The 27,405-nt window shown below is 35.6% G+C and overlaps 1 protein-coding gene across 2 annotated transcripts in view; it reads left to right on the forward strand.

Annotated features, from left to right (window-relative positions):
• The window catches only part of CDH10 (cadherin 10), a 132,308-nt gene that overhangs the window by 68,092 nt on the left and 36,811 nt on the right, over window positions 1–27,405 (forward strand). For both annotated transcript variants that reach the window (XM_049768379.1, XM_049768380.1), the window contains one exon: window positions 25,707–25,894. In XM_049768379.1, coding sequence (XP_049624336.1) covers window positions 25,707–25,894 — 188 coding nt within the window. The remainder of the gene's footprint in view (window positions 1–25,706; window positions 25,895–27,405) is intronic.

Consider the following 27,405-nt stretch of genomic DNA (forward strand, 5'->3'; position numbering starts at 1 on the left):
TTTAATTTTTATTTTTAATTATGAGAACAAGGATGCAAAGAAAGAGGACAAGGTAAAGTTACAGTGGAAGGACAATCACCCATAACATAATTCTCAGAAGTCCCCTTGCTGATATCTTAACTTTGAAATTTCAGCCAAAGAACATTAAGATAAATAAGACAGAATCCATGTAAAATTACTTTGTTCCTCAAGTCCCCAGATTGTAACACATTATAATATTTCTTAACAGCACACAAGGCAATCCAAAGCCATAAAACTTACGTAACTCCTTAAACATTACAGGCATAGTATTTTCTTACATTTCCATATACATGCATATTAGCTTAAGTTAACCTCAAATTTTAAGTGAGTTCTTTTTAAGAATTAGAGTCAAAGGAGCACAGTAAAAATGGTGTTAGAGTGGCAATTGTTGTTTGCATAGGCCCACCAAAATACGAGGGACATGGAAAGAAATAACCTTGGCCTAAATACAAAGAGACCCGACCCCTGAAGTTTCCTCGCACAAGACCAACTCTAGTCTCCAGGCAAGCTAGATCGTCCAATCCAAGACATTGTCTGTAGTGCCAACACACTTTTATTTTTCACACAGTCTCTGTTGTTGGTATTATGTTTCTGTATTAAAGATCCTGGAATAGGCATATCCTACATTGAAGTCAGGATGTGGAGCGTCCTCTCCTTTCACCTCACAATCAAAGGGCAATGCAGGGAGCCCTGTCCTGTAAGCAGGTCGTTGTTGTTGTTAAGTCTTCTCAGTTTTAAGGGAAGTCTCTTTTGAGCAGGTCAATGTCTGAGCAGTGTAGGGTCTTCCGTGGTAGAGGACTGCTTCCAGGTGATGTTATAGACCAGCCTGGATGTTTTGTGGATGGCTTCCCTGGTTCAGGGGAGAATGGGAAAATGCTCTTTCTTCTGAGGTCTGTGCCAGGTCGTTATGTCAATGTTCAGGGTGTAAGGTCCCTTTGCACTACAAGATTTGTGTGTTCCAATCTCTATTAGATAGGCTCTTATTTGTATGTATAGTAATTTCCCATTTTAATGTGCCTATGCAAATAAGAAGCAATGCCACGGGGTGTTATTGTCGCATATGGGGGCCATAAGAACAATTCCAATTATTCCCATGATATGGTTCAATCATAAGCATTAAACTGGGGGACTCTTTCACCAAAATTCCTCATTAAACAGCTCAAAAAAAGAAGATATAAAGTGGTTAGGATCGTCACTGTATAAGACAACATTTAGTAAGATTATAGCTGTCAGAGAAGAAACACAAAATATTCTAAAGAAATATGTGTCCATTATATGTATCTTGAAACAGTTTGGGGTTGTCATACACAATGCACAGTTTTGGACTGTGATTAGGATTGTACACTACTAAAGTTAAAAAGAGTAATGTAGGTTAGTGACGTTTGGGAGGGGGTTAGAGAGTTAAGGAGTAAAAAAGAGCTTCATAGGGGTGTGGGAAAGGGCAGAATGCAAAATGAACATTCTGTATATGCAAAACATAACAAAAGAAATACTCTTGATACATGAAGTACCAGTCAAAGGCACACGAAATCCTGGCATGTGGAGTGTTCTGAGCCCAGCCGAGCCTCTGTAGTTTTTGGATGCCTAGGGAGGAATTTCTCACCCCCTCCCCCCAGGGCCCGATTAACCAGGCATGGCCCTGAAGACCCGCCTGGTGTGGGGGAATCTTGTTCGCCTGGACTAAGTGGTCAGCCCAGGGGTCCTATGGCTAGCTGTTCTGCCCAGAGCCCCCATCATACCAGTCAAAGGCACAAGAAATCCTGGCATGTGGAGTCAGTAGAAACACTTTTTAAAGAAATTAACTTTTCTAAAAAATGTCACTAAGCTATTATAAGCCATAAAGTTAGGAAAAGAGAATCTATTAGGTTAGAAAACGGAAAAAAAAATTATTAAAAAACAAAGTTTCACAAAGTTTTGTGGAAGACAGAATGGCTAATAATGTTTCAAAGTGAAAATAATTTTTAAGGCATAATCATTGCTTTTAATGTTTGCTTTGCCAAATTTTTTATTTTTTATGTTTTGTGACCTGATCATATTTTGAAAAGCAGATTGTCCACGGATGAAAAGGGTGAAAGTGATGCTTTCTTTGAGGAAGTTCAATAAAATGAACTCTGGATAGAAACTATTGAAATTGAAATGATTGGGAGTAATTGTACACTATATATCCTAATAAGGTTTTAGAGTAGTAATTGTTTTTGGAAAAAGCTGGAGGCTAACATTTTGGGAATAAAATAAAGGCAGAGAGAGAATCAAAGAAATACTGCTAAGATGAACAGGAAAATAAAACAAAGGCTTGCTCTCCAAGTCATGTTCTTCCTTTCATACTTGTTTGTCTCTTGTTTCTTTGCTTGCCTATCCACTCTGGATAAGCCTGTGTTCTTTCTTTAACAAAAAATTTCCCTCTATCTCATCTCTCAAAATTTTTTAAGAAAATTTTATTCATAAAAATATATCTTGCTTGGGGCTGGAGCGGTGGCACAAGCAGCAGGGCATTTGCCTTATACACACTAACCTACGATAGACCATGGTTTGATCCCCTGGTGTCCCATATGGTCCCTAGAGCCAGGAGTGATATCTGAGTGCATAGCCAGGAGTAACCCCTGAGTGTCACCGGGTGTGCCCAGTGACATATATTATATATAATATATATTATATTTTATATATGTAAGATATATTTATATATCTTAACTTAAAAAAAGGAATACACTGCAGTAATAAGAAATCCTGGATTATGCAAAGTACATAGATAATTATGATTGTAAGTAGGTTCTCATTTCAGGAACCTACTCATCCTTTTTTGCTGGATGATTGACATAGATACTGCATTACTGGTTGAAGGTACAGAGAGTAAAGCAATGACTACATGGACACAGGCAATAGTATCTGCTAACACAACACTGTGAAAACATAAAGATCAGTAGCAATCAGACAAATGATGAGATTCATTCAGTTTTAGGAAGAATTTTTAGGAAAGGTTTACCTAATGCTAAATAGTCAAAAATTTAAAAATTTACAAAATTGGACAATTTAATTTCTTTGATAGACCACTACTGTAAAATACTTGCAGTAATACAATTGAGAAATAAGTCATATTTAAAATATATCCAATCATAAGTCTAATATATTTTAGTCTACATGGATTATCTTCCATGGCCATTTACTCCTCAAATAGTTCTTTTATGTACAAACAAAAATCAAACCATATGCCTGCAGATGCTTATTACATTGTCAATGACAATAAAATAAATTGACTTAATTTCTTATGAACAGATGATCTTATGAAGGCGAGCTTTAGTGTAATTTTTTTTCTCTTCAAATAGTCAAACTTGAAGTAATTTTTGAAAAGTCTCTTTGTATTCACATAGGAAAAAGAAGATATTACAAGTATTTACCAAAAATCTAAACACCTGGCAATTCCACTTAATAGTTAAATCCACATTTGCTTATTATCTCACTTTTTTCTCTTTAGTTAGGAAAAAACCAGACTTCAGGGATAAGAGTTATACAAATTACATTGCAGGAACCTTTACATTGTATGGAATTGGTGAATCCAACAACTGGGACAACAATACTTTTGCTTAATTGGTCTTTTCTACAGTATCTCTGAGAAAATATTTAGGTATTGATTTTCTTCTACACCAGAACCTATGATTAAAGAATATCTTATTTATACTGGCCAGTCTACTTTAGGCATCTTTGACTTCCTTAATACAGCTTTAATATAGCAGAGACTAATATTGTGAAAGAAAAAAAAAGAACCCCTCAAAGATATTAAAGTATAATAAGCATCAGATGCAAGGGCCAGGCCCAGCAGGACAAAATATTTACCAAATAAGTGTTACAGATGGCCAGGGACCCAGCCAGTGGATATATACAAAGGACTACTCTCTAATTATTGCAAGAAGCTGCAACTTATTAGGACTTGGAAAGTTGGTGAGAATTTCAGTATCTGGGACTCAGGCAAAAAGTACACAGATAAAGACACCTCTAGAATATACTTAATAATAGTTTATTACTCACAAGTTAGTGATTTTTCACTTATTATATCATAAACCCAAAAAACAAAGGGAACAACAAAAAATAAGATTATTTTCATATGTTATTTAACCTTGGGTTTCAGGTCTGAAGAGAGAGCACTACAGTAGTGTGTGCTTTCTATGTTACTGACCCAAATTGATCCTTAGCACAACCTTAGCACAATAGTTTTCTGAGTGCTGCAAGGAGTGATTCCTGAGCACAGCTAAAAATATTCCTAAAACAAAACTCAAAATAAAAAAATATGCTCACAATGAACACCTAATTATGTTGAGTCCTGAATACTCAAGCTCTCAGAGAGTCATACAGATGTCTTAAACACCAGGCATATTTTACACTGGTTGTACAGGGAACACATAAATTACATGTCATTAAATTAAACAATGTCATTAAACTAAGTCTTTAGGCAGAATTAATGAACTGTAAGGAAAATATCAGATGTAAAATGATGGTAGTTTATTTGGATTTGGATGGGTGTTTGGGCCACAACTAGTGGTGTTCAAGATGAACTCTGGCTCACTGTTTAAGATCACTCCGGGCAAGCACTGGATACCATAGGGGTTCCAAGGATTGAATCTAGGCTGACTAATTCCAAGACAAGCACCCTGCCCAATGCACAATCACTTGGCCTATGATTATAATTTTTTTAAAGTTTCCAGATGATATAATAATATAAAATTACGATAATTTTTTTTCACCAGTGCAACATTCACATCACCAATGTCCCAAGTGTTCCTTCTCCCACCCCACATCAAGCTGTATTCTAGACAGGCTTTCTACTTCTCTCATTCAGTCACATTTTGTTATGATGGTTCTCAGTATAATTATTTCTGTGACTGCACACATCACTCTCTATGGTGAGCTTCATGTCGTGAGCTGGACCTTCCAGTCCTCCTCTATTTTGTCTCTGAGAATCATTACACAAATGTCTTTTATTTTTCTCAAAACCCATAGATGAGTGAGACCATTTTGTGTTTATCTCTCTCTCTGACTTATTTTACTCAGCATAATAGATTCCATATACATCCATGTATAGGAACATTTCATTACTTCATCTCTTCTGATGACTGAATAATATTCCATTGTATATATGTACCACAGTTTTTTTAGCCATTCATCTATTGAGGGGCATCTAGGCTGTTTCCAGATTTGGCTATTGTAAACAGCACTGCAATGAATATAGGTGCGAGGAAGGGATTTTTGTATCGTATTTTTGTGTTCCTAGGGTATACCTAGGAGTGGTATAGCTGGATCATATGGGAGTTCAACTTCCAGCTTTTGAAGGAATCTCCATATTACTTTCCATAAAGGTGGGACTAGAGGGCATTCCTACCAGCAGTGGATAAGAGTTTCTTTCTCTCCACATCCCCGCCAGTACTGCTTGTTCTCATTCTTTGTGATGTGTGACAATCTCTGTGGTGTGAGGTGGTACCTCATAGTTGTTTTGATTTGCATCTCCCTGATCATTAGTGGTGTGGAGCATCCATGGTGTGTGTCAGTGGCATTTTTTCTCCCCATTTTTGATGGGGTTAGATGATTTTTTTTCTTGTAAAGTTCTGTCAGTGCCTTGTATATTTTGGATATTAGCCCCTTATCTGGTGGGTGTTGGGTGAATAGATTTTCCCACTCAGTGGGTGGCTCTTGTATTCTGGGCATTATTTCCTTTGAGGTGGAGAAGCTTCTCAGCTTAATATGGTCCCTTCTTTTTATTTCTGCTTTCATTTGTTTGGAGAGTGCCATTTCCTCCTTAAAGATGCCTTTAGTCTCAATGTCATGGAGCGTTTCACCTATATGTTGGTCTGATATCTAGGTCTTTAATCCATTTGGATTTTACCTTTGTACATGGTGTAAGCTGGAGGTCTAAATTTGTTTTTTTTACAAGTGGCTAACCGGTTGTATCAACACCACTTATTTAAGAGGCCTTTCCTGTCCCATTTATCAAAAATTAGGTGAAAGTATGTCTGGGGAATATTCTCCGAGTACTCAAGCCTTATTCCACTGATCTGACGGTCTGTCTTTTTTCCAATACCATGTTGTTTTGATAACTGTTGCTTTGTAATACAATTTAAAATTGGGGAAAGTAATATCTCCCATATTCTTTTTCCCAAGTATTTCTTTAGCTATTTGTGGGTGTTTATTATTCCAAATGAATTTCAGAAATGTCTGATCCACTTCTTTGAAAAATGTCATGGGTATCTGTAGAGACATCACATTAAATCTGTACAACGCTTTGGGGAGTATTGCCATTTTAATGATATTAATCCTGCTAATTCAAAAGCAGGATATGGATTAAAAAAAAAGAAAAAATGGGAATATAATATAGTATAAAATAAAGTGAAATTCAGAAACTATCAAATTAGCTCTAAAAAGAATTTAAGACATACCTACTTCTTTTCTGAAATATCAAAATCAACTGTTTTATAATTTATACAAACTAAAGGATCCTAAATTGAAGGATTCCTATAAAATTATAAAAGATACATATTGTCAGCTAGTAAGAAAATGCCTGTTATATTAAATAACTAAATGAAAAAGCAGAATTGACATTAGATTTATTTTTTCAAATAAAGCTGTAAAATTTTATAATAAAACTGGTATAAATTTGACTTTATGTTCTGTTAGGGAGAACTTTTTCAGTCTTTTTAGGCTTTATGCTCTACATTACTAGCATTTTTGCATTTTTACTTTGCCAAAGAACAATCTTAAAAAAATAGAATAAAATAAAAAATAAAATTAAGGTAATTGTATATGCATGTTATCTATGCTTAGATTTTCAGAGTAAATTTATTGTTATCTATTATGTTTTGCCATAACAATAAAGAATTATAATGAAGACAATACTTCACCATCTGTTTGTTTATCAGGATGTCTAAAATCCAAGTTATTATTTTCAGGAAAATTTTTAATAAAATAAAATGTAGAAAATAATTTAGTATTTGTACAATAACTTAAATGAGATTCTAATTACTTGAGTATTTGATATTACATATATGTACTTTCCCATCAAAATATCTCTAAAATTTATACAAAACTGCTGCTAATTGAAAGTAATAGAATCAATCCCGCATTTGCACTCTCTAAGGTATTATATATTGATATAAATGAATGAGCTTGTTTTTTAGTTCATTAAATTACTTTAAAAATTTTGTATGGATTGCTTAAATTTAAATAAAGATTTCTCCAAAAAATAATAGTAATAGGAACAATATTATATCAATACAAAATGTTTGTGAATATAAATCAAGTATTAATATAGTAATCTTAATAAGAGTTTTTGAGGTGCATAGTTGACTAAAAGCAGCAAACACCACCATAAAAATTGTGTTCTAGTCAGTAGCCTAAATGTTTGGAGCATTTGATCTATGTGTGGAAGGCTAACAGTGTCCCTTAAATAGTCATATCCAATTCTAAAAACTATGATGTCTGAGGAAAACTCCATATTGTTTTCCATAAAGGCTGGACAAGACAGCATAACCAGCAGCAATGAATTAGACTTTTTTCTCCCCAAATCCCCCCTATTATGTTGCAAGTCAGCCCCTGAAGAGGATGACTGATGGAGGGTTAGGGGATGAGGTCTTTCCCCTCCAGCTCGGACGGTTCTGAGGTGAAACAGCGGGTAAACAGCTCGCAGACAGTCAGGCTTGTGGAAATATTAGCTTTATTCGGTGGACAAGACTGAAGTCCAAAGACTCAGCATAAGTTCCAGCCAAAAGCCTCTTGCCTTCCACAGACCCTTGTTTTTATCCCCCAGAATCAGGTACCATCCAATGGTGGAAGTAGAATCAGATACCACCATAGGGTGGGAGCAGAATGCCAGGTCACACCCTAGGGTAGGGCAAAATCAAAGTTCAGGGTAGGGTCAGTAACATAATAATCCCCTAAAATATTTACGTACACAATTACCCCATTTGTTTTTAGTAAACGAACAATATTGTCTACAATTATTAAAGGAAAAACTAGTCAATAATAAAAGAGTGGCTGTTTGCATAAGCGCATCACAGGAAAATGTAAAGAAAAAACTTCTAACCTAAACACAGGGTGTCTAATACCAGAAACATGTATCAAGGAATCAACTACAAGCTCCTGAGAAGATAAATCTAAGACATACATAGATCCTTCGAAGAGACGCCAGAAAGGTTGTGTAGCAGACAAGAAGAAGCACCTTTTCTTTATTTGTTGTTGTTGATGGTGGTGGTTTTTTGGGTCACACCTGGCATTGCTCAGGAGTTACTCCTGGCTCCACGCTCAGAAATCGCTCCTGGCAGATACCGGCATTTGAACCAATGACCTTCTGCATGAAAGGCAAACGCCTTACCTCCATGCTATCTCTCCGGCCCCATTTTCATTCAAGTCCAGGTAGACCAGACAGCCCATCTTTGAGGTCATTGAATTAGGCCCTTATTTTGGAGAAAGAAGCATATACCCCCTGCACAGTGGGGGCCACTGCAATGATGATCAATAGGCTTCTGAACTTAATCCAAGTTCTTAATCCAGGCTGAAGTCCATATGATATCCGAAATTGATGTACCAATAAGGTCGATTATTTATAGATGGGGGCTTAATTCACAAACCAAAACAAAATGTTTAAGGCAGAGACCCTCCCTGTGTAAATAAACAACTTGAAGATACATCCAAAATGGATGGAACCTCCTATAAACCTAGTATTTTGCCTATGATGTGCCCACCCAAAAAGCCCTGAGACCAGACAAAAATATCATTTAGGAAATTATAGACAACAATATCTAACCTACTAACCTAAAGTCAAGAAAGCAAAACCCTAATGTAATACAACATCAACTCCTAAGATTAAAAACTAAAATAGAAAAAACATTAATTACGATAGTCAAAAAAGTGTAGTACCAAATATAAATTCAAAGGATTACAATTATAAGAAAAATACAAAAGGTAAAATTTCTACAGAGTCCAATATCAATCTGTAAAGATTGTTTGTGGCAAGATGGTACCTTGTTGTTTGATTTGCATTTTCCGGATGATTAGAAATGTGGAGAATTTTTTTATGTGCCTTTTAGGCAGTTTTCCTATTTCTTCTTTGAGTATCTGTTCATATCTTCTCTCCATTTTTTGACAGTATAAATTAATTTTTCTAGTTAAGTTTCTGACATTACTTTACTATCTTAGATTATAGCCCCCTTATCTGGTGAGTATTAGATGAATAGTTTCTCCCATTCTGTGGTAGCCTTTGTATCCTATTCACTATTTTCTTTGAGGTACAGAAGCTTCATAGTTTAATGTAGTCTTGTTTGTTTGATCTCTGCTTCCACTTGTTTAGATAATGGTGCTTTTTCATTGAAGATGCCTTTAGACTCAATGTTATGAAGAGTTTTAACTACGTGTTCTCCTATATACCTTATGGTTTCTTCCATATGATTCAGCTATACCACACCTAAGTATATAGTCTAGGAACATGAAAACACAATACAAAAATACTTCTGCACACCTGTAATTCATTGCAGTGCTATTTACAATAGCCAGAATCTATAAACACAGATAACAGATGAGTGGTTCTAGAAACTGTGGTACAAACACAATGGAATACTATGCAGCCATCAGAAAAAATGAAGTCAAAAATATCCCCATACCTGGATGGACTTGAAACTATTATGCTGAGTAAAATAAGTCAGAAGGAGAGAAATAGACACATAATAGTCTCACTATGGTATTAAGGGAGATAAAATATATGGTATTTAATTATTTAAGCAAGATAAAATATATTATTGTAATAATACCCAGAGACAATAGAGATGAGGGCTGGAAGGACCTTCCCAAGATATGAAGCTTCCCACAAGAGTGTTGGGTGAAGTTAGAGAAAGAACTACACTGACAACTATCATGACAATGGTAGTGAGTGAGAGAAATATTTGAATAACTGTCTCGAATACCAGCAAGGGGTAGGGAGGAGGAAGATAGGGCATTGGTGGTGGGAAGGTTGCACTGGTAAAGTGAGGTGTTCTTTTTTATAACTGAAACCCAACTACAAACATGTGTGTAATCATGGTGCTTAAATAAAGATATAATAAGAACAAATCATCTATTCATGATTCTAGAGCCAGAAAATATGAGCCGGATTAAAAATCCAGGTTCTATGACTCAGAACTGTACTTTCTTCTAATTGCTTAACCCAAAAATAAATGGTTGCATGAAATATATCTTATTTTTCCCAATGTAATCTACCTTTGGCTAATTTCATGATTAACGATTGGACTTTTAAATGTCTACACATTTTAATGCAAATACAGGGAAATAAAACTTTTATTAGCTGTTGCTTCTGCAACTTCAAGGAATGAAACACGAATGACAAATTCACAGGCTTTTTTTTTTTTTTTTTTTTACTGCTTCAGCAATAAATAAACAGGTTTACAGAAGACAAGGTCTTTCAAGGAAATGTCTGTATGATACACATAGGGATTTAAGACACGTACTTTCAGTGAGCTGTGAGACTCCCATAATCCCTGCCCCATACAAGAGAGATTTGATTTAATAAGTGCTGATTTCTGCTTTGTAAATAGAATCAAGCTCTCCTCTGCTGGGGATTCTAAGGTAATGTAGGCCCCAGGCTAATCTGCATATTTTTAAATTACCAAGCACATTTTCACTAGAGCAATAGTCAAGTTTGTCCCAAGGAGGATGCTTTAAGGGCTGAGAAGAAGAAATGAATTTTTTTAAATGTCTCTTTCATTCCCTCCTTTTTTATTTTTATTATTTAGAGAAACAAATATCCTTATATCTGGAAACTATTTGTGCTAGTTACATAGAACTCTGATATCTGCTGTTCACCAAAATTCAGATTTTTGCTAGATTTTTTTTTACATGCGATCAATGCCTATCTGTGGCAAAAATTACAAAGACATCAAGTTTTTAAAATTAGTTGATTTGGAAGAAAAGACATGGTACCGTGCATAGGATGAATGTTCTGTGATTGTATGGCCCTTTTCAGTCACTAGCATCCCAAATTGTCCCCTGAGCACCAACAGGAGTGATTACTGAGAGTAGAACCCTGAACATCAATGCGTATGACCCAAAAACATCAAAAATTTGCCTAATTTATAAAACTCCAAATGAAACCATACTATGAATCAGAAACTTTGCTAGGTTATACTAAACTAAAATCCTTCTTTCCTGCTTTTCCACCCTCCTTTCCTGCTTCTTTCCTTTCTTCCCTCCATCTTTCCTTCTTTCCTTCCTTCCCTCTCACCTTCCTTCCTACCTACCTTCCGTCTTTCTTTACTTACTTCCCTCCCTACTTCCTTCTTTTCCTCCCTCCTTCTTTCTTACCATCCTTCCTTCTTTCCCTCCCTACTTCATTCTTTTCCTCCCTCCTTCTTTCTTACCTTCCTTCCTTCTCTCCTATCTTCATTCTCTCTTTCCTTTCTTCCCTCCCTCCTTTCTTCTTTCTTTACTTCCATCCCTCCTTCCTTCTTTTATTTTCCCTCACCACTTCCATTATATTTCCTCCTTTCTTTACTTCCCTCCCTCTTTCCTTTCTACTTTCCTTCTTTCTCTCCCTCATTCCTATCTTCCTTCTCTCACACATTCCTTCCCTCCCTTTTCCTTCCCTCCCTCCTTTCCTAACTTCCTTCCTTCTCTCTTTTCTTCCTTTCCTTCTTTCTTCTTTCTTTTTCTCCCTCCCCTTCCTTTTCTTTCTCCCCCCTCCTTCCTTCTATAGTTCCTTCTTTCCTTCCTTTCTTCTTCCCCCTTCTTTCCTTCCATACTTTCTTCTTTCCTTCCTTTCTTCTTTCTCTACCTCTTTCCTTCCTTCCCTCTTTCTTTCCTCCCCTCCTTCCCACCATCCATCCTTTTCTCCTTCCTTTCCTACTTCCTTCCTGCCTTTCTTTCTTCTTTCATTCCTTCTTCCTTTCTTCCTTCCCTCCTTTCTCCCTTCATCTTATCCACTTTCCTCCCATCTTCCTTCCATTCTTTCTTTCTTTATTCTATCCTCTTTCCTCCCACCTTTCTTTTCTTCCTCCTTCCTTCACACTTTCCTTCCATCCCCATTCTTTTCTTCCTTTATTCCCTCCCTTCTTCCTTCCTTTTTCCTTCATTTCCTCCCTTCTCTCCTCCTTCCTTCCTTCCTTTTTTGCTTTCTTTCACATGTTCTGTTAAACACAAATTTTTTTTCATACTTTGGATATTGGTGGTCTGTATATGTTGTATAAATTCATGTATTTTATATGTGTGTATTTATGAGCATATATATGTATTTAATTAATCAACACTTTAGTCTTGATGGAACTCCATGTCATAAAATGAGAATTCTTCAGTGTAGGGGGAAAAAGAGAAAGTTGTTTTTACAGGCAGATAAACAAGAATTCTGTAGACTATATTTGCTAGGTGGGGCTGACTGTCAAAAGGTGCTGTTCAGGGAAATGAGTGTGAATTGGTATGTCTGAAATCAGCATTTCATATATGGGCTGTAAGCAATGAGAATGGAAATACTGACAGTGTCATCAACATAAAAATTTTGAACTGAGAAATGAACTGCCACATATATTTTCTAAGGGAGTACTCTTTATGAGATCACTCATTTTCCTGACAACAATAAAGCCCATTTTATGAACCAGAAGAGCGAGAGTTGATGAGAGGCTGTGAAGTGATTTTGAGGAGAAGGAAGATTTCAAGATATATTTAAATAAATTGAAATACACACAGAATTTTTGCAAATTAGGATAATAAAATGGAAAAAAGGATAACAAAAGATACTTTTTAGATTTTTTTATCACAGAATTTATTATTGAAGAAAGTGAGAGATTTTAGATTCATCTGTTCCTTTGGTTCTGGGGTTCATGAATAAGAAAATTGATTATAAATATATAGTAGATAATTGAAGGTATGGATGAAGCTCACAATGTGATTTATAGGAAACAGACATCACTGTGGACATATACAATTTTCCAAGAGTGAACAATGTATGATATTCTAATGTTGTTATTTGCACACCTAGAAATGACACCAAATAAAATTTAAACCAAAGTAAGTTGGTTTTAGTCAAATTACTTGACATTCAGCATTCTGAGATTTAGAGAGCTATATTATGCTCTCCTCTACAAAAATGAAAATAGCAGGTTGACTTATGAAAAATAAAATCTAAATCTAACTATATGTATATACATTAAAATTCATTGTGCTTCTGTTGGAAATATTGGTAATATACAGATTTATATTGGGCACATTGCAGAATACTTATCTTTTCCTCTATTGCAAGTGTAATTTCAGACAATTTTAACCTCTCTTAGTGGGAAAATGTTCACATGTTTCTAGTCATTGAAATTTTTAATTATTTCAAGTAGCTGTAATAGTGTGTATCTTTCAATTCCAAATTGCATAAAGTCCATTTCCAAGATCTGCATCTAGATATGTTTTCTTCTTTGGAAACGAATGTCAGGATTTGTCTAAAAGACTTTTTTCTTTGTTGCTTTCTTCAGCAGTAGGAACAGGAAACCCAGCCCTGGCCCAACGTTTTCACTTTGCTCTGATTTAACTGAAATGCCCAAAGCTAAGTCAGTGATTCTGTCTCCAGTGCTCACAAACATAGGTTCCTGTCTTTCCAGAGCCTGAATTTCTGTTTCAGTCTCTAGTGTGACTTTCAACTATCCTCTCCTTTCTCCTAAATGCCCATTTAGCATTGCATAATTTCCTTAACTACTCTGCAGTTTTCTCCAAGGAGCCTTATCTTGTTTTTAATTTCTTCCTGTTAAGCTCATTAAAAAACATCTTTTAAACATTATACAATGGAATGTTTTATAAACGCGCATAATTGTGCCATTTTTCTTGAAGCAAGTATTGTTTGAGATTATTAGGCAGCATAGAGATATAACAATGAGATTACATACAAAGCAAATAAAATAAACTAATGTGAAATTATTTTGTTCATTCATATATGTCATGAATTTTTCTTTCATCTTTGAAAAAAATAGAGTGCTTCTATAAATGTGAATTGAAATAAGGACAGAGAACAAAAGGAAAAGACAAGTGACATTTGATTGCACCTCCCTGTTTTTATTTTTTTATTTTTTTTATTTTTTTTATTTTTTATTTTGATCATAGTGGCTTACATATCTTTCACATTAGTATTTTAGGTACATATTAACATTGGATCAGGGGAATACCCATCACCAAATTTGTCCTTCCCGCTTCCCTGTTCCCTTTCTGCAACCCATATCCCCCACCATTACTCCCCGGGCTGCTAGAGTAGGTGGTCCCCTATTTGTCTAGCTTACTATCAGTGATCATACATCTGTTTGGTCCTGGTACCCTCCCTTGTTTCTCCCTCTATTTGAGAGGCTAAGCTAGATAAATCGAGTTATGTGGTTTTGTTTGAGGAAAAGAAAAGCAATAGAATGGGATAAAGATTAAGCAAAAAAAAAATTTAAAAAATAATAAAAATATCCTGAAAATGGGCGGAGTCCTTCTAGTGGCTATCAACCTCAGTTTAAGAGAGGACTTGAAAAAGGTAATTGAAACACCATAACAATACGAAAATATATGTCAAATTAAATATCCACTGAGCCCTACAGCAATAAAGAGAAGCACCACACATTAGTCTTGGTTCTGAATTCAAATCATGCCAGAGTGCAAAAAGAAAGAGAAAGATAAGATTAAATAATATAAAATAAAAAGGAGACATCAACTTCAAAATAAGGACATCAAAAAAAAAAAACAATCAATTGATAGATATATATGTGGAAAAATGATTATTTTGTGCCTTTTTTTCTTTTTTCCCCTGCATAGGCACAGTAACTATTGGGGATATTATAGAGGGAATTTCCTTGGCCTAGGAGACACAGGGTTTCTCCATCCCTGAAGTATACTGTCATGGGATTAACTATAGACTCCTTGCATGATCATTTACTCTCCTCTCGGTGCTTTTGTGGTGTATGGAAGACTTTTGCTTTGTCATGGATGGTAAAATTAGTCCTCTATATCTAGAGATCTTGGTGACTGTGCAGCTCAAGGAATGGAGCTAATGATGAAGGCTTTCTTTGTGGTTCTAGCAGTTCTGCTTCTTCAGTGTCGTGTTTTTGTTTTTTGGTTTTTTGGTTTTTGGGCCACACCCGGTAACGCTCAGGGGTTACTCCTGACTATGCGCTCAGAAGTTGCTCCTGGCTTGGGGGACCATATGGGACACCGGGGGATCGAACCGCGGTCCGTCCAAGGCTAGCGCTGGCAAGGCAGGCACCTTACCTTTAGCGCCACCGCCCGTGTCGTTTTAATTCATATTCTGTAGTTGGTGTTCTTGGTCATTATGTTGCTCCTAGGATGGAGCCTGGGACAGAGTCTTTCGTTATGTTTCTGGAAGACCAGTTCACTTGCGGTTGTCTCAGTCAGAACTCTGGAATTGGAGATCTTGTGTGTTGAACAATTGTAGACCAAAAGCTAGGTTATAGCTTCTTGTTGTTGTTGGAGGTGGTCCCGGGATGCATACTGTCTAGTCCTGGTTGTAACAACCAGTCATCTGTATATAGCAATCTTAGTTTTTGCACAGATCAAAGGATAACAATTCTTCTGATTTTGTCTTATCATTGGCTGGTGAGGAAGGATAACTTGCTCTTAGATCTAGTTGTTACCATTTCCTCTTTGTCAGCTTATCAATTTAGAACTGGTGTATATTGGCATCAGAGCAGCATTATGAATGCCCTGGAGGGGACTTGGTTCCTGGAGCTGTTGTGGAGAACTCTGTCGTTTCTATGTCTGGGATCCAGGAGTCAAGGTTGGACGGTCGGTGCCTATTTCCCTGGAGTCTAGGTTGGTTCCCCATGACATACATTCAGGATGGGAGATGTCCCTGTATTGTAAAAAAGTATAAATTCTTATCCCTAGTAGATAAGAGCTTGTTTATACTCGTAAAATTTCCCCTATTTTCAATATGCTTTTGCAGGAAGAAGTGGTGCTACATTATATTGCTGGTCGATTTGGGGGTGGAGAGAGAAGAAAACAGACCCATGACAGAAACTAAAATTATATATGCTCAGACATATCTAAAGAAAAAAGTTTCTTAAAAGAAAATAAAAGGATTAAATAAAGGACATAATTAAAAGAATAAAGTGGGGCCGGGAGGGATAGCATGGAGGCAAGGCGTCTGTCCTTCCCGCAGAAGGACAGTGGTTCACATCCCAGCATCCCACATGGTCCCCCATGCCCACCAGGGACAACTTCCGAGCACAGAGCCAGGAGCACCCTGCGAGCACCGCCAGCTGTGCCAGCTGTGACCCGAAAGAAGCACAAAACAAATCAAATCAAAAAAACAAAAAGTAGAACAAAACAAATAATAATAATAAAAAAAAAAAAAACGAACAAGGGGGGGAAGAAAAAGAAAACAAAGAAAAAGGGAGAAAGTGATACAGGAGATTACTTTACATTTGGGGAGAAACAGTATAAGAATTAGTGTTATATAGGTCTATAATGATGATAGTATGGGCTTCCCCATTGTCTTTTGAGATTTCCTCGTGAGATGTGGGCTCCAGGCAGGGAGGTCTTAGGTAGAGTTCTAGCAATGGGAGTCCTTTTGGAGCTAATCTGGTATTAAGCCACAGTCCACAATAGGGAGAGGTGGTTAGGAGGGCCACACTGCATGAGTCAGTTGGAGTGTTGGTTGTATTTTCTTGCCAGGAATGAGGTGTGAGTTTGAGTGGGTGTCTCTTCACTTGGGAACTGGGTACTGGTTCGTTGGTGTAGGTAGGAGGTTGGTCTTGATGCCTAATGGGTTAAGAACTGAGGGTGAAGAGTTATAACATGGTGGGGATATCGGGGATTGGATTAAGGGGTGAAGGGATAGTCAGGTTTCTGAGTTGGGGAGAGGGGATAATACATGGGAGGGGTTATATAGGTACCAGATATATAAACAAAACCCCACAATTAAATAACAGGGTGTAACAGGATAGAAACCTCAAACACTGTAATAATCACCATATACTGGGAAGTAGATATCAAAACAAAGGGAAGAGAAACAACACGAAGCCCGACTATACATTATATCATAAAGAAACCAGCAACAGCAGAAACAGCAGCATAGAGAGAACAGGTATGTAATTATCATTTTACTACAAAGGCCCATAATAATTTACTAGGAATCTTATACAGGAATACAGGTAAATGTTATGATGGGAAATTATTGACTCCAATGGAAACATTTCAAAACATTATGGTTGAATGCCTTAACCTTACCACATTTAAAATAACCTCTCAGTTTTTCTGCCCATAGGGGTTCCTGAATACAAAGGGTGAAATTCCTACGGTGGTACCTTGATGCTGAGTCACACGAGGCACCATACTCATCTTGCATCATGAAAATGTCCAGATATAACTCTTTAACATACCCTTTATCTCTAGATTATGTCTTCTTTTAGGAAGTGCATGACCAGCCAGACCACCGAAGCAGAACCGTGACCTACAGATTTTTACTACAGGGCCTAAGCATCGAACACATTCAAGCAAACTAACATGTCCTTGCTTTACCTTCTCATTACTTCATATTTGTGTTGGTGTTGTTTAATTGTTGGTTTGTATTGTTCTGTTTTGTTTTCCCTTTTCTCTCTTCTTGTCTCCCTCTTCTTCCACCTTCTTCTCTTCATTGCCATCAATTCATTCCATGTCAAGTAAAAACCACATGGTTACCTCCTCTATAGGAAAGGAAAGAAAGCTGATATATAGAATGCTGCGGAAAATACTGCAAAGGGCAAACACCTATATAGATAGACCTCACTAACACAATGGTTAGTACTAGAGACACAAAACCTATACATATCCAAAAGTTGATCTATTAATTTCCTTTCCTTACAAGTACTATACCTACCTATCTGTCTGTATTCAGTGTATCTCTTGCCCTCCCCACCTCTCTACTTTAATATATACCTAAGCTAACTTCTATATGTTTATATGGGGGCAGGAGCACACAGCGATAGGAATCCTTCTTAAGAGACAAACCTAAACCACAAACAATTCATAGCTATACCCTATATAGCACCTTCCTGTTTTTATTAACAAACAAAACATGTTATTTCTTTTGACAATCTCAAAACCCTAAGCCGCTCTTTTTGGTCTCCTTGTTTTGGGGCATGTCTTTTGTTTCCAAGACATCACTGCCTTAGTTTAACAGTTTATGTCTTTTGTCTAGCATCTATTGCAAGAAACTGTCAATTACTTTTGATTCTTGAACATAAATCAGCTGTGATTTTAAATTTTGAGTGTTAAGGTCTCACTAGTCAAATTTTTATAGAACAAGTGATCTGTAATACTTAACCTTGAATCTAAAAATCTCAAAATATGAAAGATGTACTTGAGGGCTAGAGAGTTACTCCAGGGACTAAGGCATTTACTTGACTTGCATATATTCTACCTAGGTTCACTCTGGCAGCACAGAAGGTCTCCTGTGTTGAACAGTGTTGGAAAAGGTCCCTGAACACACTATAGTGTGAGCAAAAATAAAACTAAACAAGACGATGGTAATTTAATATTTTTAGATGGTCTAAAATGGAACTTATGTAAAGAGCCGTATATATTTTACCTGGTCTTTAGTAAGCACTTGTCGCAACATTGCCTTTTAGATTTTTACTGCTAAATGCAATTTTCTGTATGTGAGACAGAAATAGCAATTACCTTTCTCCTCCCAGCATTCATGCTTTTGTGCTTATATCGATAACAAAACCAAGAACATACTCACCAGGATGAAATATTTATCTTCCTTAAACATGAAAAGAGAAGCAGATGATTTAATCTGACACCTGGGAGTGAATTTAAAACAACCATAAATTGAAATTGATAGGAAAGCATACCACATAATTAAAGCTCTGTCATCTGGAAGATAAAAAATGAGGAACATGCAAATGGATGTCTTTAAGGGGAAATGAAATGTAGATGGGTGACAAGCTGGGCTTTGCCTTTGTCACAGACACATAACAATCATGTTTTCTTTCCATTCCCTAATTCAGCTCCCCTGCACTACACAGTTTATACACTTGGAGCTCGAAATTAAAATATTTTAGTTTGCTGAATGAACCAGGATACTTGTGTTCAACAAACTAATATTGAAATTTTTTAATTATGATTGAGTAGTTTCTTTATACACTCACAGTACAGAAATGTATTCTTAAGTTTGGAAATAAATTGTACTTTATTTTGGCCACACAATAGTTCCTGAAAACAGATATCATTCTAGAATATTGTTAAAATGTGCATTTTGAAATGCATTGAAAAGTGTGTATTAAATGAAAAGGAATAGTTAAATTTGTTATATAAAATAATAACCCCTTAGTTGGGGATGATAAAATCAGGTCTCTGTACCTAGAGATCTTGGTATTTACACAGGTCATAGAATGAAGCCTAGTATAGATTCTTTCTTTACAGTTCTAGAATTTCTGTTCCATCACTGTTGTAGTAATCAATCTTCTGTAATTAGTGGTCTTGGTTTTTGGACAGTTCTTAGGACGAAGCCTAGTATAGAGTAATTATGGTTCCAGAAGTTCTGCTCAATTGTAATTGTCAAAGTCAGACCTGTGGAATTAGATATCTTTGTTATTGTACAATAAAGAGTGGTGAGTACAGTTAGAGAAATAACTGCACTATAGTAAAGTATAGTATAGTATAGTATAGCATAGCATAGCATAGCATAGCATAGCATAGCATAGCATAGTATAGTATAGTATAATATAGTATAGTATGGTATGGTATGGTATGGTATGGTATGGTATGGTATGGTATGGTATGGTATGGTATGGTATGATATGGTATGGTATGGTATGGTATGGTATGGTATGGTATGGTATGGTATGGTGTGGTGTGGTGTGGTGTGGTATGGTATGGTATGGTATGGTATGGTATGGTATGGTATGGTATGGTATGGTATGGTATGGTATGGTATGGTTTGGTATGGTATGGTATGGTGTGGTGTGGTGTGGTGTGGTGAGATATGGTGTGGCATGGTATGGCGTGGCGTGGCATGGCATAACATAGCATAGCATAGCATAGTATAGTATAATATAGTATAGTATAGTATAGTATAGTATAGTATAGTATAGTTAGTATAGTATAGTATAGAATAAAATAGTATAGAAAAATAATTACACGAACAACTATTATGAATATACACTCTTTGTGTTGAGCTTTATATAGTTAGCCTGTCCTTCCAGCCCTCATCTCTATTGTCTCTTGGCATTATTATTATAATTATTATTATTATTATTATTATATGAAATCATAAAATTTTCCTATATATGGATGATCATGGGCTCTATTATGATGAGTGAAATAAGTCAGAGGGACAGAGATAGACACAGAAGTCTCACTCATCTATTGGTTTTAAGAATAATAAAAGACATATTGTAATAATGCCCAGAGACAATAGAGATGGTGGCTAGAAGGACCTTCTCATGATATGAAGTTCACCACAAAGAGGTGTGAGTGCAGTTAGATAAATAACTACACTGATGACTAGCTTGACAATGTTAATAAGTGAGAGAAGTAGAATGCCTGTTTTGAATACAGGCAGGGTGTGAGGGAGGAGCGAGTTGTGGGACACTGGTGGTGGGAATGTTGCACTGGAGAAGACGGTGTTCTTTTTAAGAATGAAACCCAAATACACACATGTTTGTAATCATGGTGCTTAATTAAAGATATTACTTTTTTAAAACATATTTTGCCTTTTTCCCTGTTTATTTTTGTTTACTTTTATTTATTTATTTATTTATTTATTTATTTATTTATTTATTTATTTTGGGCCAAACCTGGCAGCCTTGAAATTATTTGGGTGTTAGCTAAACACAAAATTATTTTCTTCCCTAGAAATGTCACCACTCATATCTTAGATTTATTGCGACATAATAGTTGTCCAAATACATGTAAATTTATTTCCATTTTTCATTATGTTCTATTGGTATTTATGCCTGTTTCTGTTTTCATTCAGTACAGTTCTAATTACTACTGTTTTGAAATATAACATCAGGAACTTTCAACATTCTTATATTATTTTTTCTCCAAGGATTACTTTCATTAGAGTTTTCTGTTATTTCAAAGCAACTTTAGAAATATTTGTTTTGTTTACTTTAAAATTGTCATTTATATCTTAATAAGGATACATCTACAGATTGTTTTAGGTAAAGTGTCCTTAATAATAATAATAATAATAATAATAATAATGTTTAATAATGTTTATTCACTCAATCAAGGAACATAGGATATTTTAACATTTCTTTAGGTCTTCAGTTTTGTTCAGCAATGCAGTCTAGCTTGCAAAGTATATGTTTTTATTTGTTATGTTTATCCCTTTGTATTTTATCTTTTTAGATAAAATTTCTTATTTTTAAATATAAATAAAACAGCTTTATGCGTATGAGTTTTTCATTCCATCACTTTACTCATTATATCCAGTTTTTCTTTTTTTTGTTAATTCTTTATGCCCAACTGAATATTCTTTCTTTTTTTTCTTTTTTTTTACATTTTTGTTTGTTTGTTTGTTTGATTGCTTGTTTTGGGTCACACCTGCAGTGCTTAGGGGCTTCTCTTGGCTTTATGCTCAGAAATCACTCCTGGCAGGCTCAGGAGACCATAGGGGATGCCAGGATTTGAACCACCGACCTTCCGCATGGAAGGCAAACGCCTTACCTCCATGCTCTCTCTGGCACCATGAAATTTCTATAAATAATTTTAGCATATACACATACGGTAATACTGAAAGCATATTATATATGTATATCTGCATTTTAATTTTATTTTTCTTATTATAGCTTTTAGGTTTACTTTTAGATTCACATATTTTTTATTTGTTTGTTTGTTTTTCAAGCCACACCTACTGGTTTCTGGCTTACTCCTAGCTCTGAGATCAGGGATAATTTATGATGTTCAAGAAACCCTCAGGAGTATCAGGTATGCTCCAGAGACAATTTGAGCTAACAGGGATACAACTAGGTTGGCAATATGAAAAACAAACATATTACTCACTTTACTATCTCTCTGGCCCCTCAGAAATTTCCATTTGATGTGTGCACATGTGTAATATTTGTTTCTAAAATTTGTAATCAGTAATGGTCATTGAAGTCTCTGAGCACTTACTTTTAATTCTATGGATGTCTGCTTCTATAAAGAACAAAATTGCTACCTTTTGCCTAGATGAATTATTGACAGCTTCTCTTGGTAATCTTTGGTTGTTGTTTTATATTTAACATGTATACTTCAAAAAGCTTCTAAATAGTATTACTTAGAAATATTCCTGGGATTTTCAATATTTTGCCTATAAGTGATAAACAATTTTGTATTATTTTAATGCACATATACTCTATTATATGTATATGCTTATATAAATGCTATGTATAAATTAAATACATGTATTTATAAACATAGATATATATTTATACATATATTTGTGTGTATACTAAAACGTAAATCTGATCTATTTTTTATATCCTGCAATACCCAATGTCATCAATTTTCTGCCTCACAATTTCATAAGCCAATTATTTATAACTATATTTTATTATGATGTGATATGACTATTAATTCTGTCCTTTCTGTCTTTCTGAGAGGTGAATAGTTTGAGAAAAAGTAGCCAACACGAATCCTTTTAGAAAGCCAAGTTCAGTAGTTTTCTTGCATGTGCATTGATTTTCCGAGAAGTCATTAGCATCTCCCTTTTGATTGTGGCTCTGCTGGTGTTGTGGTGCCAGTGCCCCTTGGGGGTTTGAATTATCTGTGTCTTCAAAAAATATAGCTCTGCAGGGTTACCTGAACCCATAATGGGGATGTTAAATGTTAATCCTGGGATTTATGCCTGAACATCGCTTATCCTGAGTGAATCATTGCTAGGACTAGTTTGTGGTAGAGATTATTTTATCTTGAGTATTCACTTTTGGACTACCTGGCATTTGATATATGCCTTCCTACTTCAATCTCATAGCAGAAAAAGATCAGTTTTGTGAAAATACCAACTATCTTTAGGCCACATATCTGTGCTTGAGTTTTCTAATTCATTTTCTAGTTTGGTCATTTTCCTTCAGTTTGAGATTTATACTTTTTCTATGTCAAATCTCTGCCAATGACAGTAATGTTTTTTCAGCTATGATTTTGAACTGAATTATCTATCTTTAATTACAAGGACACAAATATAATTTAATATGTTTTACTTAACTAAATGATCACTTTTTATATTAGCCAAAAGAACATATTTTGTATTTCCTATGTTTTCATTAATTATTTCAAAAATATGTTTGACTTTTCTTCCATTTATCTGAACAGTATCATTATATATATATATGTACAGTTATTCCTGAGCCTTTAAATATTAACTTTCAGAATTTTAATTCTCTTTATTACATATTTGTTTTAAACTTCATCATAAAATATTTGTATCTCAACCATCTTCAAATTCTTTGACAAATAAATCTTTCTTTTCTAGTTTTTAATGTTTAATGCTACTTTCATTATTTCAGCTCCTCTCTTTGTATCTATCAGCATAGACATATAAATTACTTAATCAAAATAAAAACACTTGAAATCAAGCTTTAATTTTCATTACTTTTTCTTTAATTTTGAGTTTAGAACAGGGAGATGTAAGGATCTCACTTCTGCAGTAATCTCCACCTTAATTACAACCTGGTTAGATAAGTGTAAATGATTCCCAAACAGAGCTGATGTAGACACAGATACAAGTTTTGTAAGGGTAATAACAGGGCACAGCAGACTTAGTGTTTTTAATAGCATAATTGATTTTCTCTGATTCTAAAAGCTAGGATTCTGAGGTCAAGAAATCATCTGACTAATTTTCTTCTGAGATCTATTTGATGGTTTTTCCCATGGGCACCTCCCATATAAGTATCTTTCTCTCTTTTTTCTCTCTTAAGAACACTAGTCAAATTGAATTAGGGACTACTCTTAAGAAATCAACCTTAAATAATTATTTTTAGTGCTTTAATGGTATCTGTGTATATATAGTTTCATTGAAAGATACTGTTAAAGCAGGGTTAGAGATTGAACATATAAATTTGAAAAAAACAGAAGGCTTCCAAAATGAAGCTTATTATGTCAGTTTTGCAAGTTGTGATAATAAAGCAGTAGTAAAATTATCTTGTGAGAAAGAAAAAATATCCAGAATATATATGGAGATACAGTGCATATGTAAAAAACTGTTGAATCTAGTCTGGTACAAATATTTCATGAATGTGACAAAAGGCCAAATTCATTAAGGGAGATACATTTTGACCTGAGCCTGCCTGGCTAACAGGTCTAGAATTTATTATTTATATTAAATAAATTGCTTAAGGTTTATGAGCAAGAAGGTTGCTATAATCAGAAGTGTGCTTCAGTTCGATTAATTTGTCAGTACGATGTGGTTTATAAGCAGGTGCAAAAAACATAAATCTCATTATCCGTAGAGGTGTTCATGTATGATATTTATTGTTTTCTATTAATAATATGTAGAACATCTTTGTATTTCTCCCACAGACTATTTTCTTTGTCATCTCACAAATAGAAATAGGACTCGTAGCTGGTTAACAGATTCTATAATGTTCTGCCTGCCACTGAAATGAACTAAGAATTTCTTTATTAAAGACAATAAAAAATATAATTATCCTTGAGTTGGTGTCATAATAATAGTACAGAGGGTTCAGCTCTTGCCTTGCATGTGGTGGACCAGTGTTCTATTCCAGGCATCCTATATGATATCCCAAGTACAATAGTTGTGGATCTTGAGTACATAGTTATGAGTAGACTGAGCACTGCTGAGTGTGATGGAAAAACAAACAAAACAAACATAAACATGGGTACATATCAACTCTCAAAGCTACATCTAGTCACTTAAAGAAAAACAGTAGATAACATGCTTATCTTTAAAACTGAAAGTTAGAGGGCTGGAACGATAGCACAGTGGTAAGGCATTTGCCTTGCACATGACCAACACAGAGTGGACCCCGGTTTATATTCTGGCATCCCCTGTGGACCTCAAGCCTGCCAGGAGCGACTTCTAAGTGCAAAGCCAGGAGTAAGCCCTCAGCGCTGCCTGGTGTGACCACCCCCAATAAAGAGCAAAACAAAGCAACCAACCAACCAAACAAACAAAAAACCCTAAAAGTTAGGAGCTGAGAAAATAGCTTATGCGGTAAAGCACATATTTTTGATAGTCTGAGCTCAATCCCTCATACTGCTTGCCCTCCCAAACACATTCAACTGGTTCCCTGGTGTCCCCTTGAACATTAAATCTTATATACAACAATAGTAATAATGCCAATGATGACTATGATAAAATGCTATCAATTGAAGAATGATTAAGATACTCATAATTAATAATAAGTAAAGATCATAATATTTTTTAAAAGTTTCACATTTTTCTGAATTTGTTATCTTCCTATGTGTTCAAGTTAGTCAAAAGCTAGTGTTCATTAGTTTCAGGGTCACACCCCAGCCGTCATCATAGATTCTCCTTGTTTTTCACTCAGGATCACTCCTGGTAGGTCTTGAGGAGCCACATGGGTTGCCAAGATTGAACCTGGGTGAGAGCATATAAGACAAGCAACTTTTCTGCAGTACTATGACTTTGTATAGTTTGAGATTAATTTTCTTTGATACAACTTTTGCATTTGAATATTCTATGGAGAAATGACTTTCACTTCTTCTTCATGCTTTCATCTTCTCTACCATTTTATTCTTTGCAGATACTGTCCATCTTCGAGTTCTTGAATCCTCTCCAGTTGGCACAGCCATTGGGAGCGTGAAAGCTACTGATGCTGACACCGGGAAAAATGCAGAAGTAGAATACCGAATTATAGATGGTGATGGGACAGATATGTTTGACATCATCACGGAAAAAGACACACAGGAAGGAATCATAACTGTAAAAAAGGTGCACAGCATTTGTTGGAATGAGTAGTAAATGACCTTGAATCTAAATATGAGAATAGAAAATCGATCTTGAACTTCTTCAAATATTTTTGTTGAGGCAAACAGGAAGGTTCTGATTATTTTTTTTAATTTATGAGGAAATTATTAAATCATTGTTCATGTTTTATATAATTTTTGAGTACTCATGACTTCACTAGTGTCTATTTTTGTCCACAATGTCCCCAGTTTTCCAATTGCCTCAGCCTGCCTCTATGGCAGACATTCTTTCTTTATCCTCCTTCCTCCCTCCCTCCCTCCCTCCCTCCCTCCCTCCCTCCCTCCCTCCCTCCCTCCCTCCCTCCCTCCCTCCCTCCCTCCCTCCCTCCCTCCCTCCCTCCTTCCTTCCTTCCTTCCTTCCTTCCTTCCTTCCTTCCTTCCTTCCTTCCTTCCTTCCTTCCTTCCTTCCTTCCTTCCTTCCTTCCTTCCTTCCTTCCTTCCTTCCTTCCTTCTTTGCTGTCTGACTTCATCAACCAGTCCATTATTCACTTGCACTCTCATTGTCATAGTGACTTCATCTGTAACTCCTGCCCTCCCTCATTTTGTAAAGCTTTCTCCTAAAAACCAGTACTCCTTCCTGGTTTTTGTTTTTACTGTCATTTAGTATTACTCTCCTATTGTTTTTTTTTTTTATGTCTTGTGTGAACTTATGAGTGTTTGTGATCTTTATGTATGGCCCTCACTTCTGACATATTTCACTCAGCATGATACTCTGTGTCGATCCATGCACCATAAAATTTCATGAATTCATATTTCCTAATACACACAAAGTATTTCATTGTGTATATATGTTATCTTTTCTTTACCCAATTGTTTGGTTTGAGGCACTTGATATGTTTCCAGGTTTTGGGTAATGTGAATAGTGCTGCAATGAACATAGATGTTTGGATGTCTTTCACACATTGCGTTTTGGGATTATTAGGAAATATTCTCAGAAGTAGAATTGCTGAGTTGTATGGAAACTCAAATTATTGAAAAATAACCATTTTTTAAAGGTTGAACCAGTCTATATTCCTCGTAACAGTACATGGGGGTGTCTCTTTTTCCCCAACTTGTTTTTTTCTTTTCTTTTCTTTTCTTTTCTTTTCTTTTCTTTTCTTTTCTTTTCTTTTCTTTTCTTTTCTTTTCTTTTCTTTTCTTTTCTTTTCTTTTATTTCTTTGAGTGCCAGTATCTTGTTTTGATTTGCATTTCCCTGACAATTAGTGATATAGAGCCTTTTCCCATGTGCCTTTTATGAATTTATTTTTTGAAGAAGTTTCTTCTCCCCTCTTTTTATTTTTTCTTCAGTTCTGTATTTCTTTGTTTTTTGTTTTGGGGCCAGACCCGGTGGTGCTCAGGAGTTACTCCTGGCTGTCTGCTTAGAAACAGCTCCTGGCAGGCACAGGGGACCATATGGGACACCGGGATTCGAACCAACCACCTTAGGTCCTGGATCGGCTGTTTGCAAGGCAAACGCCGCTGTGCTATCTCTCCAG

Source organism: Suncus etruscus, chromosome 2, assembly GCF_024139225.1.
Source record: "Suncus etruscus isolate mSunEtr1 chromosome 2, mSunEtr1.pri.cur, whole genome shotgun sequence".
NCBI lineage: Eukaryota > Metazoa > Chordata > Mammalia > Eulipotyphla > Soricidae > Suncus > Suncus etruscus.